General features: G+C 40.7%; 1 protein-coding gene across 1 annotated transcript in view; it reads right to left on the minus strand.

Moving 5' to 3' along the window:
• frmpd3 (FERM and PDZ domain containing 3) overlaps positions 1–11,433 on the minus strand; it is a 153,280-nt gene extending 141,847 nt beyond the window's left edge. The window contains exon 1 of the mRNA XM_080188215.1: positions 11,286–11,433. Coding sequence (XP_080044341.1) covers positions 11,286–11,433 — 148 coding nt within the window. The remainder of the gene's footprint in view (positions 1–11,285) is intronic.
• Positions 11,434–19,372: the final 7,939 nt, after the last annotated feature.

Consider the following 19,372-nt stretch of genomic DNA (forward strand, 5'->3'; position numbering starts at 1 on the left):
AACAACTACATGTAAGACATCCTGACATAGCCTGGATGAAAAAATTTGTAAATATGTTATTTTTGGTGGCTGGGTCTGGATGCTCAGATTGTTCTTGATCATAATTGATGCGCACACTATGTGGCCAGAAGTTGTTACCATGAGATCTACAACTGAACAAACCATTGAAAGACTTGACAAAATTTTTGTAAGATTTGTTAAACCAGAACAGATTGTTAGTGATAATGGTTCACAGTTTACTTCACAACAGTTTGTGGATTATCTCAAAGTAAATGATACTCAGCATTCAAAATCCACATCTTATCATCCATCAACCAATGGATTAGCTGAAAAAATTCGACAATCCTTGAAACATTCTTTAAAAGCTTCAAAAGAGCAAGTTTCATTATCATGTTGTGTGAATAGCTTTATGGCAGCTTATAGAAACATTACTCACGCTCATTTGCATTGCTACTCTTAAACAGAAATGAGAACTATGCTTGATTCAGAGATAGCAGAGCTTTAACAACAATCTCAAGTTGCTCAAGTGAGGGCAAAAAAACACTCACTTCAAAAAGGAGATTTAGTGTTAAGGTGTAGTTATGTCATAAGTAAGAAGTTGTTACCCGCCACTATGTTAGCAAAAATGGGTCCAATTTCTTACATGGTTCAAACCAAAGTTTAACTAGTTTGATGATGCCATTGTAACCAATTGTTGTCATCTTGAAATGATTTCTCTGAATTATCTCCAGGAGAACCGACTTCTTTAGTCTCTAGTGTTGTGAAAACTACTACAGAAGACTTACTTGAATCTGAGTTGCCTGATGATTGTGTCTAAGTTATTATATCACGTGAGAATGATGCAGAGTTAGTTCCAAGAGAAGAAGTGTCTACTGAAGTTCCAAATCATACTTCTAACATCAAGGACAGCTAAATTCCAGAACATCGTATACAATCAAAGAGGAGTAGATATCCTCCTGATCGGCTTTGTTATTGACTGTGTATAATGATTAATGCAGTCCTATGTCTAGAGAATTATTGATCTTATATATAACATTGTAGTAATTTGTTGTCATGATCATAGAAGCAAAGGGGGAAGAATTTTATATATTTAGTCGTTGCGTGATTGCTTGAAGTGCCGGTCACCTGGTTTGGTGATGATGTCATTGGGGTGTTTCACAGGTTCATGCCTTTGTTTCATTTTCTGTTTGGCACAGGAAATAGCTCCTACAATAACCCTATTGTCGTTCTTTTGAATCTATGGGCCCGATTTTACCAAAACGGGTGCGAATTTGCGGTAAATTTGGGTGTCGGGCCTGTAACTCGATCTGCACCCGAAACCGAGCTTATTGCCCCTTTACCGACACCCAATTTGGGCATGGATCCAGTCTGTTGAGCGCGCCCAACACTACCGCCAAATCCCACTTTACCGTCTTCGGATCCTTTTCAGATCTGCGCTGCTATCCACCTGCAGAATAAAAATCCAAAGCTGATTCCTATTTTCCAGGGGAACCTCCAAAGCCCGTCCTCCTCAAACACCCTTCACAGATCCCCCGCAAACCACCCCGGCAGACCCACCTGCACGATCCAAACCCCCACCTCCCCCCCCAACCCCAGCAGACCCCCCCCCGATCAGACTCTTCCCTGGGAGGCAGGCCCCCATCAGTAGAGCACACCCCCCTGCGATCCACCCACCTGGGAGGCAGCATCGCCCGCGATCAGAACTCCCCTCCCGCCCTCGGCAGAGCATACCCCCGACCTGGATTGCTGCTCTCCCTCCACCATCCTTCTGACCTGCACTCATTGATGTGGAGATGCCGGTGTTGGACTGGGGTCAACACAGTAAGAAGTCTCACAACATCAGGTTAAATTCCTGTTGTGAGACTTCTTACTGCACTCGTTGGACAGCCTGCAGCACCTTCCTGGCCTCCTTCTGGCATCTGCCAGAGGAGGGGGGCGGGCTCAGATGGATCTCTGACTTGGGGTGGGGGGGGGGGGGGGGAGGCGTGGTGGTGGAGATTCTCCCAAGTCCATCCTCCGGTCTGCTGGAGGAGCCTGCCTCCCGGAGTGGGCGGGGGGGGGGGGGGGAGGGGTTGCCTCCCATGGGGGGGTTTGATTGGGGGGGGGGTGGTGGGGGGGACTGCCTCCCAGGGGGGGTTCTGATCGGGGGGCTGCCTCCCGGGGGGGGGGGGTTCTTATTGAGGGGGGCTGCCTCCTGGGAGGGACTGATCGGCGGGGGGGGGCGTCTGCCAGGTTGGGGGGGGTGGTGGCTTGCCTCCCAGGGGGGTCCAATTGCAGCTCATCACCCCCCCCACCCCTCTCTGGTTTTGTCTTTCGCGCCTGGGTGTGCTGTTTCAGATTTTTTTCGAACTGCGCATGTGCAGTTCAGAGCACTGATCGTTCTGGCAGCACTAAGCCCCGCACAGTGCGGACCGGACTGGAGCTGGCATAAAGCGTATGGGCGTGCTGGAACGAGGATTCCAGACTCGGATCCGTTCTATGTCTGGATCCGGCCCTTAGCCTCCAATTGGTAAAATCTGGCCCTATGTATGCAAATCACATATTTTTCTCACACAACAAAAATAGTCGTTGGAAAGTCTTAGCAAGTCTGACAACATCCATGGGCAGAGAATAGAGCTAATGTTTTGAGTCTGGATAACCTTCCATCAGAGCACCCCTAACATAGGTAGGATATGACATCCTCCTAACTCCACTGCCATCCTTCCTCCAGTCCAAAAAACATCCATTAACCATCTTCAAAAATTCCCTAGATTCTGAAAAGGTGCCAGCAGATCTGAAAACCACAAATGTAATACCTCCATTTAGGAAAAAAGGGAGACAGAAATTACAGGCCAGTTAGCAGCCTAATATCTGTCATTGGAAATATGCTAGAATCCATTATTAAGGAAGTAGTAGCAAGACATTTAGAAAATCATGATATAAGCAAGCAAAGCCAACAATTAGCATGCAGGTACAGCAAGTGATTAGGAATGCAAATGGAATGGTGTGTTTATAGGAAGAAGAGGATATAAAGTATAGAGGTTCAGGCCTTGGTGAGACTTCATCTGGAGTACTCTGTATTTTTTTGGTCTCTTTATTTGAAAAGGCATATAATTGTGTTAGAAGCAAATCAGAGAAGGTTCACTCGACTCATTCATGGGATGAAGGGCTTATCTTGTGAAGAAACAGGTTGGCATTATATCCATTGGATTTTAGAATATGAGAGATGATCTTATTGAGACATAAGATCTTGAGGGAGTTGATAGGTGGATACTGGGAGGATGTTTTCTTTTGTTGAGAACTAGGGGACACAGTTTAAAAATAGGTCTTGTTTTAAAGATGCAGATGAGGTTTTTTCCCTCAGGGTTGATAAAGGGAAACCAGTAGATGTAGTACAACTTCATTTCCTAAATACATTTGATGAGATGTTGTACAAAAGGTTAAATGGCAAGGTAAAGCTTATGGAATTGGGAGTAATGTTTTAGCATGGCTAGAGGTTAATGGATAAAAACAAAGAGGGTTTTTTGAAGTTGGCAGGCAGTGAGGTGCCACAAGAATCTGTGCAGGGTCCTCAGCTATTTACAACCTATATTAATGACTTAGATGAAGAGACAGGGATTAATGTATTAAACATTGCTGATGATGCCAAATAGGAAGGGAAGCTGTGGAGAGGACACACTGAGGTTGCAAAGAGATATAGACAGGTTAAGTGAGTGGCTAAAAAGATGGCAAATGGAGCATAATGTAGGGAAATGTGAAGTTATTCACTTTGGTAAAGCACAGAAAATTATTGTACTTTTTAAACGATGTGAACTGCACGTTGATGTTCAAAGAGTGTTGATGTTTAAGGATGTGCTCATAAAATTAATAAAGAAAGCTAGCTTGCAGCAAGCAATTAAAAAGGCAACTGTTATATTGCCCTTTATTGTAAGGGGATTGGAGCACAATAAATCTTTTATAATTGTACAGGGTTTGGTGAAACCACATCTTGAATATTATATGAAGTTTTGGTCTCCACATTTAAGAAAGGAAAGGAGGTAGGACAGCGAAGGTTCACTAAATTACTCCTTGGGATGAATAGGTGTTCCTATGATAAATAAATTGGGCTCATTCTCTGTAGTTTAGAAGAATGAGAAGTGATCTAATTGGTAACTGCAAAATTCTGAAGGAGCTTGATAGGTAGATGTTGAGAGATTGTTTCTGCTACTTTGGGAGACCAAAACATGACGGCATAGTCTTAGGATAAGAGGTTGATCATTTAGAACTGAGATAGGCAGCAATTATTTTACTCAAATGGTTGTGAATCTTTGGAATTATCTTTGGAGATTATGGTGTTCTGTGGTTGAATATATTTTAGGCTGGGATAAGCAGATATTTGGTACCTTAGGGAATTAACAGACATGGAAGTGGGCAGGAAATTGAATTCGTATTGAATGGCCGAGCGGGCTCAATGGGCCATATAATCCACTCCTGCTCCTATTTCTTGTGTGTCAATGCTTATGGAGGGCAGACAGGGACGTGGAGGTAAGACAACAATCAGATCAACCATGATCTTATTGAATAGTTAAGCAGGTTCAAAGGGACAAATGACCTATTCTTGCTCTTAAATCTTATTCCTATGTGCCGACAAGTGATTCATGGATCCTGTGGATAGTGTAGGGACAGGGGCTCCCCAGTGTTATCCATCATTCTAGATAACTTGCAGTTATTTATTGGTGGGAATACTAAGTGGGAAAGCTAGGTAAAAGCCACTTTTCTCCCACAGATCCTGAAATGAAACATCACACTATTGCACTGTATTCTACTTTGTGACCAAACAAGCCAACTATTAAGCAAACAAGCTGCACACTTATTGTTCAAGTCTAACTAATCACTTTTGCACAGAAACACTGGAGTAGATTTTCAACTTGCTGCATGAGTATGAAACTAACTTTACAGATCAGCATTTTAGAAACAACGTTATCTATATTTCTATCAAAAAGATTTTCAACATTTATTTCCAATAGGGAATCTGAATATTTTGCTTTTTATAGTGGATGGTCATTGGCAAAGTTAGTTTTATACTTGAAGTGGCAAGTTGACAATCTACCCAAGTGACTTTAATCCTTTGAAAAATGGCACAGCAATTTTGGACTGAAGTAAAGATATATTAAATTTTCTCATATATAATTCAAAATTTAATAACAGCATTATGAAGAAATATGTTGCAGCTTGTTTCAGAGAATAAATGATGGCTATGATTATATAACTGGCAAGAGGTCTGGAAACATTGTCCAAACTGCCAGATCACATTGCTTCCATGTAAAACATGCTTGTCTTAAATGCAATAAAAGTCACAATTTACTACCTGCCTGCAATGCAACAACAGATTACAGTAAAATATCAGCCTTCTAATCTTTTGACAACTCTTTTTATTTGATTATAATCTGCAGTTTTCAATTTAGCAGCTCTCTTCTTTCAATTCTCTGCCATGCCCTCTGTAAAAGATGCTGATTCTTGTTGAGGTACAGTTCTCACCAGCCTTTGGGGATTTGAGAAATTGATCAGTCTCCATATGGATGTAGACCATCAGGGCTATAAAGAAGTAAAATAACACCAATAATCATATGCAAGATTTGTGACTCCTGACCTGTCTGCAGCAGTCTTGGAAGTGAACAGCACACAAATTTGTTTCTGCCACCTCATCTATATGATTGTAACATAGGGGCTGGTGGCTAACCTGCTGTTGGCTTCTTTTGGATCACATGGTGGAGCCAGCCAGTTCTCCTAAAACAAAGCTCGACACCAAATGTGAGGAGGTTACTGTTGAATACTATAGTTGCAATTCCGGACAAGGAAAATGGAACACAGGGGCAAGGAGGGATTCACAGATACAGTGCCGGAAGCATTAGTGGTGAAGATGGAAAAGAGGAGAAATGCCATAGTTCCACAGGGGGTCAGAGGGTCTTCAAGGACACCCTGGTCAGGGAGGTCAATTCCCAGCATCTGGAACCAAGGACTCGGCAGCATTGCCTAATCCTTTTGCAGGAAGCCCCAAACAATGAATGCATCTTCAAATCCACCCATCCATCACTCTGTTTAATGCATGACACCCATATCACACATACCCAGCAGCAGCCTCTGGCATTCAAGATTTTTGTCTAACATCCAAATACTTCACCCTCACACACCTGCCAATAATGTCTTCTTCATACCCACCCCTTGCTGCCACCACATACCTTCAGCTATTCAGCTTTTGGAGGCTCAAAACCCAAAAACAGTGCAACAGGATCACTGATATTCTGCCCTATCCTTCGGTGGGCAAGATGCACACAATAGAAGGAGCAGATCCACTGGGGAAACAAGGATGTCTGGATGTCCTGACTCCTATAGAGATGGTTCTCCAAAAACTGGGGCTGTCTGTAACAAAACCTGTATCATCCGATATCACTAAGAACATTGAGGATGACGATCTGGTCTAACCTTTTGTCTTTCTCAACTCCCAGCTCACCTTTATCCTTCTATCTAACATGATGAGCAAGCTGTTGTGGGCAAGAGCATGGACCTCTTGGTTCCCACCCAATTCCTCATGCCAACCTTCTCCTTCTAATATTCTGTTTTCAGACACCATGAACTCCCAGCTACCTAGTCACAACTATCCAGGAGGGAAGAGAGGGGCAGCATACCTTTAATGAAATCTTCAGATGCATTTCTTGTAATCTGACACTTTCAGCCACAGATCAGGTACTAGCACTGTACGTGTCTTGCAGGTTAGTTTAGAGTTAGGATCAGCGCAGGCTAGACCAGATCATCATCTCCATTGATCAGAGTTAAGACCAGCACATGCTGAGTTATTGGGTATGCATGCCCAAGTCCATCAAATGGTCTGGTCACGGACCAATACTTCTCCAAGGTGCTCAGGTGAAGGTCTCGATTCTACAGGGGCCTGCTGAATGGGAATACACACCAAGATACTATGTATCTTTGTTGGTCTGCCTGGCAGCATCCTGTCAGCGAGTATGGAGTTCAGATCCAACATGGCAGAGGGCACTATACAGAATTTTCCCTCTCCGCAGCCTCTGCTCCATCTCTCTGTCATGCTGCTGTATTATACCTGTTGCTGCTCCTCTGTAAACAGGTCACCTCATCATCTGCCCTCCTGTGAGGAGGCAGCAACACTCTCTACCAAATCTAAGACCTCACCACAGCACCTCCAAAATCCAGAATCCTTCCCGACACTTGGCAATGGCAGAATTTCTTCAAATATACCTTCGCTGCAATTTGGGTGCTTCTTCCTCGAGCTTATGCTACTATTGTCCCTTTAAGGCAGACACCACAGAATAAGGGTCACCTGACCCAGGTGACCAATTAGGACTCAGAGTGGGGAATCACCCGAGGGAAGAGTTCTTTTAGGCAGAGGCAATCTAGAACTAGCTAAGGCTCTTGAAGTTCCTTGGGAAGTGCCTGGTTTGGAGGGTAGTAGCTATGAGGAGAGATTAGACAAACTTAGATTACTTTTACTTGAATGAGGGATGACCTGAGTTTATAAGATTGTGAGAAGCATGGACAGAATGGATAATTTGAGTCTTTTTCCTCGGGTAGAAATGTCAATTACTAAGGAACATGGGTTAAAGATAAAAAGGGAAAATTTAAGGGAGATGTGAATGGCAAGTTTTTTATACAGAGGGTGGTAAGTGCTTGGAATGTGCTGCCAGAGGTGCTGACACAACTCACAAACAGCAACATTTAAGAGGTATCTTGACAGATACGTGAATAGGCAGAGAATAGAGGGGTATGGACTGTGAGAAGCAACTGGTCTTTGGTTTGGAAAAGTATCATGTGTCTGCCTTGGTGGGCGAAGGGCCTGTTCATGTGCTGTGCTGTTCTTTGTAAATAAATGCTCTGTTGTTCATCAATGAAATCTCTGAAAGTGCATCATTATAGTTGGATTTTTTTACAGGTAAATGTCTGTTCCTTGATAATTTAACACATTTCTATAATGGGCCTGTATGGTCCAAATTTAGGCAAGGGGCATCAAATCAACAGGCTGTGTGACATTAGAATAGCAAAGTTTCAGCTGTGTCTGGTGTATCCAGAGATAACCGCATGGGTCCTCTTCTCAACCTGCTGCATCTGCTGTGCTAGAACTGGCTGCCGATGCAATGTGCACCTGGGGAGAACGTGCAGACTCCACACAGACAGCGACCCAAACTTATAGTCAAACCACGGTGAGGCAGCAGTAGTAACCAACAGTTACATACGCAGTTTCCACCAAGAATCATTAGCCTATATTCAAGAGCAGGAATTCTGCCTTAGCTTTCTCCTTCCGAACACAAGAAGACTGAAATTAAAGATTGCACTGTAACCGCTGCCACAGCTGAGCACAGCTAACTCCCCACAGGCAGGGAACTGAGACTATGACCATTTAGGTCTGAATAATTCATTAACATCGCAGGGAATGCATTTACTAACAGAGCTACTGATGAGCAACATTTGTATCTTTCTTTTTGCCTGAAAACACTTCTGTTGCTTTGAAAAATGTAATATGAAACTGGTTGTAACAACAGGATTACTAGAGTTAAACTGATTCTTTCATTTGTTTTGTTTTACATTGTATGAGGGAATAAAATACATTGAGGAGTGATTTCAAGGAACCATATTTCTTGGGGAGCAATATCATAAACCACAAGACCAACTTCATCTGAACTTCAAGATTAGATTACACTTTTGTAATATCTCATGGTATTGGTAGTGTTGTGCAGTATTTACTATTTAGCCTTCCCACAACATACCAGTTATTAAGCGCACAAATTCCAGATACAGTGAAACTCCAATTTTACACGTCCTGATTTAGCGCGAATTCTGATGTAACGTGTTAAATCATTGGACCCTTTTTTTGCTGTTTCCAGGGAGCTGAAAAGTTTTCGGTGAGTTAATTTCGTGTTGTTGTTTTGTTTATTTAAAAAGCTTTACTAAAAATTAATTTGTGTTTTAATTTCTACTGTAACAACAACAATTTATTCGTGGAATTCTTTAATTAAAAGGTAATTTACTTGCCAGATGGTAAACATGCAAAAAACGGGTCAAATAGGGCGATAATAGGGGTGTTTTAGGATGTTAGGTCAGGTTGAACACTGATGTTCTTGAACCCCGATTTAGCACGACCCTGCTTTTTTCACGATAAAATTTTATGGACCCAACCATCACGTTATAATGGGGCTGCACTGTATCTAATTGGAAGCTGAGACGTTACATTAGGGAATACCAATTTGATATAGTTAATACAACTTCAAAAAAAATCATGTGGTAAATAAAATGGCAGGTATTTTACAACTACCACAGCCACTTTCTATCATATGAGAAAGTTATGATGAATGATGTTCTTGTATTTCTAGGTCTGGCAGTAGGGGAGGCATTATTTCCACTTGTTATTCGGAATAATGTGATGGAGCTAGTGGTTACACAGGCAGCACATTTATAAGAGGAACATGCTGGCTCTATTTGTACGAGGACTATTAATTTCCTGCACACAATTGGTCAACATGTCATTCAGAGCTATGAGCATTACAAGCACAACCACAGCAAAATGTTTCAAACAACATGAATTAAAATATATATCAGCCACTCTAGTTTAATTCCTCCATTGTTTCTCCCTCCTTGTTTCAGGATCTTGGACTACGGTCCTAAATGCTCTGGTGTTTACCTAGTACCTCTCCAAAGCAGCCATTTTTAATACACAAAGACTGTCATCAGACTAATTTACCATGGGGTCATCAAAGCTGAGCCAGATCTTAAACTTAAGCACAAATTCTCCAGTCAGAAGATATTGGATAGCCATCTATTAAGGCACCATTGGCTGATACCGCCCCCTACCTACTTCACGGACACTGAAGCTAATTATGTGGGCTAATTGCTTTCTTGGTTGAGATTACCCTTTGCAGGACAGATAGTGGATCAAATTTTGGAGCTATCCTTGCCTAAATGGCAAATTAAATGGGATAATTAGTAGTGGAGTAGTGGTCAGCACTTTGAAAGACAACATAGTTAATTTTTGTACTCAAGTGTTTTACTTTTCCAAAGCTGCTTGAACATGGCCACCCACAGCTTTTCCAATGTGCTCCGCAATTTTTTCCAGTGCTTAATTGAATCATGGTGATCTAAGGCTCAATTTAGTTGACTGCAACCTTGGGAGCAATAAGGGTGTTATAATTGGTGTATGTGCACTTGGGTTAGAAAGGAGTAAAATGATCAGGATTCCAGCTCTTGATTCCATTGTTTTTATTTATTCTCATAATATAGGCATCACTGTGGCCAATGTTTATTACCCATTCTTAATTGACTTGAAATGGTGGCAGTGAATACAATGGAGGCTTATTAACCCAGGCAAGTGTCAGCTACATTGCTGTTGGTCTGGAGTTAGATATAGGCCAAACCAGGTAAGGATGGCTGATTCCCTTCTGCTAATAAACCAACTGGGCGTATACAACAATCCAGTAGTTTCATGGTCACCTTTCTTCTCCCAGATTTTATTTAATACGTTGAATTTAAAATCCCAAACACCATTGAAGGATTTGAATTCATGGCACCAGATTATTAATTGATGCATCTAATAACACACTCAATATACTAGTATACCTCCCAGTGACTCCTCTTTCAGTTGCCAAGGCTGTGTATGTTGGTATTGCAATAAAACAACTGTGCAACAGCACTTCAGCAAGGATTTAATACCACACATCAGCAATATTGGAAAAAAATGATGGAAGTTGCTAAAAATAGAACATGACTGTTCAATATAACGAAGACTCAGTTTTTGTGCTCCATTACTAAATTTCACATGTAAACCATCTTTCAACATGTAAAAAGCTTTGATTTTGAAAGAACAGCAGGAATACGACAGTTGGTTCATCAAGTAAAACTTAGTTTGGAATTTAATGAAGTTCCGTTATGTTCTGCAAAGTATCTCAAAATTAAATCCATTAATGAAATATTAAAGGAAGTGTGAAAAAAGTCAAGTTTCCCAACCTTGATTACGGATAGGTTAGGTTAGAGCTTCTTCACTAACATTCACTTTGTTCACTCATAAACAATTGTCACTTGAGAGACATATTTGAGGATAGTCATTGCTAATATAATCGCACCATACCGTAAACCAGTGAAAGAATTTGGGGACACTTAGTAAGAAAAGTTGCTGGGTCTTTTGACAAGGTTTGACTAAATAAGGAGAGGAACAAGTAAATCGTCTTGTTAGCTAAGCATGTAACCTAGACAAAGATTGTTGAAACATTTGAGCATAAAAAACAAATTCCCAACAACTTTTCATATCTTACCTGGTGACACAGCTCGTACTATCACAGGCTTCTCGCTACCAGCCACAAATCCAAAACCATAGACAGGGTCCCGTTTAATTTTCACTTGTCGAGTGGCTAAGGCAGATAGGTGGTCACATTCCATGTCATTGAGGGATACTGCATGCATCACATGACTGAAAATGAAGAAATGAATGATCAATAATGTTTATGCAGCTTAAGAATTATTTATTTTAGACATTATCTTCTACTTTTGCTTTTGGTCCCTTTAAAGGTGATATATTTATATTCAGAAAGCATATAGACTTATATACCCTGAACCTAAGACAAGTATTTAACTAGACCATTAAGAGGCAAATATTTAGTTTTATTGAATTGCAATATTGGATTCATGGAAGGCATTTACAGTGTAACTAAGGAGAAATTGCTTCAAGTGGTATAAGGTTTGGTAACCAGGATGCATAGATTTAAGGTGAATGGCATAAGAAAGAGGGGTGAGGTACTTGTGTTTCATGTTTTCTAAATTTTGCTCCATTTTGATTGTTTAGAGTAGATTTGTTCAATTTGTAACACTTGAATAGATGTTAATCAACTCATATGGATTGAGTGAACATGTTGGGTTATTTATTTAGATGGGGCACATTAAAGAATTCATACAAAAGTACAAAGCTTGGACATATCATCAGCAGAGTTGTGTGTTTTTTAAAACTCATTTGTGGGACACGGGCATTGTTGGCTGGCCAGCATTTATTACCCATCCTTAGTTGCCCTTGAGAAGGTGGTAGTGAGCTGCCTTAACATAAGAAATAGGAGCAGGAGGAGGCCATCTAGCCTCTCAGCCTGCTCCACCATTCAACAAGGTCATGACTGATCTGATAGTGTGTTCAGTTCCACTTACCTGCCCTGCTCCCTACAACCCTTAATTCCCTTATTGGTTAAAAATCTATCTGTGACTTAAACACATCTAACAAGGTAGCCTCTACTGTTCATTGGGCAGGGAATTCCAAAGATTAACTGCCCTCTGGGAGAAGAAGTTCCTTCTCAATTCTGTTCTAAATTGACTCCCCTGTATTTTAAGGCTATGCCCCCTAGTTCTTGTTTTCATTGTAAGTGGAAATAACCTCGCTGCTTCTACCCTGTCTAGCCTCTTCATTATCTTATATGTCTCTATAAGATCTTCCCTCAACCTTCTAAACTCCTGTGAGTACAGGTCCAGTCCACTCAATCTCTCCTCATAAGCTAACCCCCTCATCTCCGGAATCAACCTGGTGAACCTTCTCTGTACTCCCTCCAAAACTAATATATCCTTTCGCAAATAAGGGGACCAAAATTGTACATAGTACTCTAGGTGCGGCCTCACCAGTACCTTGTACAGTTGCAGCACGACCTCCCTGCATTTACACTCCATCCCTCTCGCGATAAAAGCCAACATTCCATTTGCCTTCTTGATTACCTGCTGCACCTGCAAACTGAGTTTTTGTGATTGATGCACAAGGGACCCCAGGTCCCTCTGCACAGTAGGATGTTGTAATTTTTCACTGTTTAAATAATAGTCCATTTTACTATTATTCCTTCCAAAGTGGATAAGCTCACACTTGCCAAAGATATACTCCATCTGCCAGATCCTTGCCCACTCACTTAGCCTATCCAAATCTCTCTGCAGACTTTGTGTCCTCCACTCAATTTGCTTTCCCACTCATCTTTGCGTCATCCGCAAGCTTTGTTACCCTACACTTGGTCCCCTCCTCCAGATCGTTTATGTATATGGTAAATCGTTGAGGCCCCAGCACCGATCCCTGCAGCACACCCCTAGTCACTGATTGCCAACTGGAAAAGCACCCATTTATTCTGACTCTCTGCTTTCTGTTAGATAGCCAATTCTCAATGCATGCTAACACTTTGCCCCCAACTCTGTGTACCTTTATCTTATGCAGCAACCTTTTGTAAGGCACCTTATCGAATGCCCTCTGGAAATCTAAATACACCACATTCACCAGTTCCCCTCTGTCAACTGCACTCGTTATATCCTCACAAAATTCCAGTAAATTATTCAAACATGACTTTCCCTTCATGACTCCATGCTGCATCTGCTTGATTGAACCATTCTTTTCCAGGTGTCCTGCTATTTCTTCCTTAATGATAGATTCCAGCATTTTCCCAACTACAGATGTTAAGCTAACTGGCCTGTAGTTACCTGCCTTTTGTCGACCTCCTTTTTTAAACAGTGGCGTTACATTAGCTGTTTTTCAATCAGCTGGTACCTCCCCAGGGTCCAGGGAATTTTGATAAATTACAATTAATGCATTTGCTATTGCTCTGCCGTTTCTTTTAATATCCTGGAATGCATTCCATCGGGACCTGGGGACTTGTCTACCTTTAGTCCCATTAGCCTACCCAGCACTACCTCTTTAGTAATAGTGATCGTTTTAAGGTCCTCACCCCCTACAGTCCCATAACCGTCAATTATTGGTATGCTATTTGTGTCTTCCACTGTGAAGACCGACACAAAAAACTTGTTTAAGGCCTTGGCCATTTCCTTGTTTCCTATTATTAAATCCCCCTTCTCATCTTTTAAGGGACCAACATTTACATTAGTCACTCTTTTCCATTTTATATATTTGTAAAAACTTTTACTATCAGTTTTTATATTTTGCGCTAGTTTACTTTCATAATCTATCTTTCCTTTCTTTATTGCTTTCTTAATAGTTCTTTGTTGTTTTTTAAAGCTTTCCCAATCTTCATGTTCCCCACTAATTTTGACCACTCTGCATGCATTGGTTTTTAACTTGATACTCTCCTTTATTTCCTTAGTTATCCATGGCTGGTTAAGCCTTTTCTTACATTCCTTCTTTTTCACTGAAATATGTTTTTGCTGAGTATTGAGAAAAACCTCCTTAAAAATCCTCCACTGTTCCTCAACTGTCCCACCAATTAGTCTGTGTTCCCAGTCTACAATAGCCAACTCTGCCCTTATCCTATTGTAATCCCTCTTGTTCAAGCAGAGGACACTGGCTTGGGACCCTACTTTCTCACCCTCCATCTGTAATAGAAATTCAATCATATTGTGATCACTCATTCCAAGAGGATCCCTCACAAGGAGATCATTAATTTTACCTGTCTCATTACACAGGACCAGATCCAAGATAGCTTGCTCCCTTGTAGATTCTATAACATACTGTTCGAGGAAACTATCTCGACTGCATTCTAGGAACTTTTCCTCAAGTCCACTGCGTCCACGGTGAGTTGACCAATCAATATGAAAGTTAAAATCCCCCATGATTACTGCTGTTCCATTTTTACATGCATCTGTTATTTGTTTGTTTATAGCCCGCCCCACCTTGAAGTTATTATTTGGGGGCCTATAGACTACGCCCACCAGTGACTTTTTCCCCTTACTATTCCTATCTCCACCCACATTAATTCCACATTTTGCTCGTTAGGGCCTATATCGTCTCTCACTACCACTGCTTTCTTGAATCACTGCAGTCCATGTGCTGTGGGTTGACCCTTAATATCTTTAGGGAGGGAATTCCAGGATTTTGACCCAGTGATTGCAAAGGAATGGCAATATATTTCCAAGTCAGGATGGTGAGTGGCTTGGAGGGGAACTTGCAGGTGGCGATGTTTTGATTTATATCTGCTGTGTTCTGCTCACAAGCCAAAGTGACACTAAGGCTAGGTCACATGACACACTTCCCCATGAGTGATGGCATGCTCCTGTTCCTGAAAGACATATTACATTAACCTCTTGCTTTTTAAAGATACTTTCCCTCCTTCCAAGGATATATAACTATTTACAATGTATTTTCATGTTTGGCTATCACTATGTAAATGTATAAAACTGATGAACCTAAGAGTCTCTGAAGTGTAGGGGGTATCTGTTGGCATGCTCAGATCTTGCAAAGGTAACTTTGTTTGGAGATTTCTTTAATGGTTCATAATGATCTCTGAGATTTTCATTCTTGTTGTACTGGTTACATCTGGGATTTTGTCCAAGATGCAGTAGGACTGCACGGTGGCTCAGGAGCCAAAATAGATCTTATTTGTCCTCGGTTATAACTCACCTTTGCACCTTTGTATGTAATGACTTCATAGGGCCTTTGTTCTGAACAAGTCATTGTCATGTCAGTTGGTTGCCATGTACTCTACGTGGGATCCTGGATGTGAACTTGTTGTCCCAACTGTAAAACTGACATTACTGTACCTGCATTTTTAATCACACATGCTGGTCAGCTACATCCCAATTCAACTGGGGACTTTTGTGCACAGTTTGATAATATCCCTTTGAATGTCCACCATGCTTTATTAAATTTATTGTTCAGCAACCATGCCACCCTATACATATATATGCATTAAATATCTTTTTGAATGGGAATTCCTCCTTCACTAGTGCTATTTGAAGGGAGAGGAGGAGAATGGACAGAGGAATGCTAAGCAGACCAGGTTGTAGCATGGACAAAGTGCTAATATCCTCCAACTACATTTAAAGGCAAAGGCATATCCAATTGCCAATGATTATATGGATATATAATTGGATATATAACTGGATATATAATCTTCGGCTCAGTTAAATAGCTGTACCATTTATTGCATGAATTGCAGCAACTGGTGCTATCACTGGCACAACAGTCAGCTTTATGCTTAAATGCTCTTCTTTCACTTCCTTTAAGGGATGATAAAACTGTTCTGCAGACAGGGAGTATTGGAATGGCAGGCAAGCAGAGCCACATCCTTTATTATCAGCTCAGTATGCATCATCTTGACTTCATCAGTGACTGAACAGATTTGATGTGCCATGCCATTTAATTACAAACACTGCCTTTTACCTCAACATCCATTGTGACATCCACATGGCTTTATTAGGCAGTGGCATTATACAGGTCGACCTTGTAAAGGCTGCAATGTATCTTTTCCTGACATGTTAAAATTTCTGATCCATGTGCACTCCCTGCTCATAAAGCCTTCTTTCCCATTGTCAGCCTTTCTCCATTAGAATTTTGTCTATCCACTATAAAGAGGATACTGCCTATGCAACCAAGCCACACTACAATAGCAATCTCCCTTGTGTCGTAGTGCTGAAATGTCTCAATTTTGTATTTCCATGGTCAATCTATTCTGAAGAATAATTACAATGTTCCAAGCAATTTGAATTCCCTGCTTTAAAAAAACTGCCCCAAATATTGTTGTTTAAACTAAAATAATAACATAATATCAAAATACTAAATAAAAGGACTGAATGTATGACTTTCAAACAGGGGTGAATTAATCTCTCAATGGATTGGCCAAGCTATCCCCTGCCCTTGGCTTCCCTAAAAGACTTTGCTGTGCCTTGATGTTCTGAGTCATATTACCATAGTGACTAGATCAAGTTGGGAAACTTGGCAACTTTCCAGTCCTGCCTTGATGAGAAGTACCCAGAATTGACAGTTTTTTTCAATGAAGGGTGTGGCTGTGGGATGTGACCTCAGAAACAAGAATATAGGTGGTCACAAGGGCTAGGCAACAGTTGAGGTGGGCTGGTTCAAAGATCCACCTCAAATCTCTGGAAATTTATTCCAGTTGTTTTAGAAGTTGTTAGGCCTTCTGGCCTTTACCACTCCACCATCATCTCCCATGATCCCTCACACTTCATGCAAACTCAATGTCAATTTATGTCCCTCATAAACCCTATGCCAACTCAGTAGTCACTCATCCAATGTCCTCAATGGAGGCATGTGGAGATGAGAAAAACAAACTTCTAACAATCCAATGCAGCTCCAATTTCTACACACTTGGAAGTGAAAAAAATCTCCCATTCATAAATCTCATTCAAAGCTTTTAAATATCCTCAAGTGGTTAATCTGTTATAAAAACAAACTTCTATTCAGACCTCACATCAAAACGGCTAATTCTCTAACTGTACCCTTAAGCTGTCAATCATACTGTAAACTCAGTACTCTGCTGCGATAACTGTAACTTTTGAAATCCAGCCACGTATTGATATAATAATACCTCTTGATGCAATGTTAACAAATAACTCTGATGAAATAGTCTGACCAGATGCTACTTTTTTCCTAACCAATACCAGATGTTTTATCAATCAAAACAGTCTAACAGAGGCTTTTTTTTTAACTCTCAGTGTTGTCTTCTGTTTCAGTTTTAAAAGCTTAAAGAGCAGGGGACTTAAAAAATATCAGGCCATGACAATCACACAGGCCTTATCTGTCCTTCAAGAGCATTTACATTTACTCTTTAAACTTTTGACTCACACACTATGTGTTATGGCCCTTGCAATAGCTGAAAGGATCTGTTTGAACCTAACATTGAGTTAAATGGTCCTGCTGAGTTTGGGCTTCCCTCCTGTGTGAATCATCCTCTCCTCCTTCCCCCAACAGGAAAAAAATAGATCTGTTGGAAATGGGCATGAATACTGCAGCCAAGTCTGGCCTACCATTTTTAAAGCTCTATGGAATCTTCCTGACTCCATGCAAATCTGATCCTCTAGTGCAATGGTGAAGGAGAGTAACCAACACATTATGGCATACATATCCCGTCAGTATGCTTTGCTTTCTGGTCATGATTTTGAGTCACATTTTATGCCAATATTTCACATTAAAATACATGCATAAACATTTATAAAACAAAATCTAGAGTAACACGTGAACATTCCATCATCTGGCCAGACATGAATGTACAAGGTTTTAGAATAATTGGAACTAATGGAGAGTGGGAGACTGGAAAGAGACATTATTGGAATTATTGAGTAGACAGAATCTCAGAACTGTTATGGTTTAGGAAAAGGCCATTCAGCCCATTATGGTTACACAGCTCTCCAAATGAGCACTATGTATCACTCTTCTGCCTTTTCTTTCTACCCCTGCACATTGTTTCTATTCAGATAATCATCAAATGCCCTCTTGAATGCTATAATTGAACCTGCCTCCACCTCACTTCCAGATAATGCATTCCAGACCTGAATGATTCACTGTGTGAAAAAGCTTTCTCACACATTATGTCTGCTTCTTTTAAAAGTATAATTTAATTCTATACCTTCTTGTTCTTGATCTTTTTATGAGCGGGAATAATTTCTCCCTATCTAGCAGCCTCATGATTTTGAACACCTCTATCAAATCTCCTTTTAGCCTTCTCCTCTCCAAGGGAAACAGTCCTATCTTCTCCAATCCATTCTCACAAATGAAATTTCTCACCTCTGGAGTCATTCTTGTAAACTACTTCTGCACTCTCTCCAATGCTCTCACATCCTTTCCAAAGTGTGGTGTCCAGAAGTGCACATAATATTCCAGCAGAGGTCCAACTAGTATCTTGTATGAGTTCAGCATAATCTTCTTGCTCTTGTACTCTACGCCATTATTAATAAAGCCTATGATATTGTATGTTTAAATAGCGCTCTCCACCTGCCACCTTTAGTGACTTATATACATATACCCTGCATCCCTCTGCCCCTGCACACACTTTAGAGTTGTGCTTCTTATTTCGTACTGTCTCTCCATATTCTTCAAACCAAAATGCATCACTTCACACATCTCTGTTTTAAACTTCATCTGCCATCTATCTGCCCATTCCACCACTTGTCTATGTTCTTTTAAAGTTCTACACTGTCCTCCTCAAAATTTACAATGCTTCCAAGCTTTGTATCATCCACAAAATTTGAACACCAAAATCTAGATTAATATATTAACAGGAAAAGCAAGGATCCTAACACTGATGCCTGGGGAATTCCACTACAAATTCCAGCCTGAAAAATAACATTAACCATTACTCATTGTTTCCTATACTCAACCAGTTTTGTATCCATATTTCTACCATACCTTTTATTCCATGGTCTACTACTTTTCTCACAAATCTGTTTTGCAGCATTGTATCAAATGCCTTTTGGAAGTCCATGTACACCACATCAATGAGTATTGCCCTCATCAACCCTCTCTGCTACCTCTTCAAAAACCGCCAGCAGATCAATTAAACACAATTTTATCTAATAAAATCCATGCTGGCTCTTCCTAATCAACTCACATTTTTCCACATGAACAATAATTTTATCTTACATAATTGCTTCTAGAAGTTTCCCCACTACCAAAACTAATAACTGCTGGGCTTATCCTTACAAACTT

Source organism: Carcharhinus amblyrhynchos, chromosome 4, assembly GCF_965287045.1.
Source record: "Carcharhinus amblyrhynchos chromosome 4, sCarAmb.v2.hapA, whole genome shotgun sequence".
NCBI lineage: Eukaryota > Metazoa > Chordata > Chondrichthyes > Carcharhiniformes > Carcharhinidae > Carcharhinus > Carcharhinus amblyrhynchos.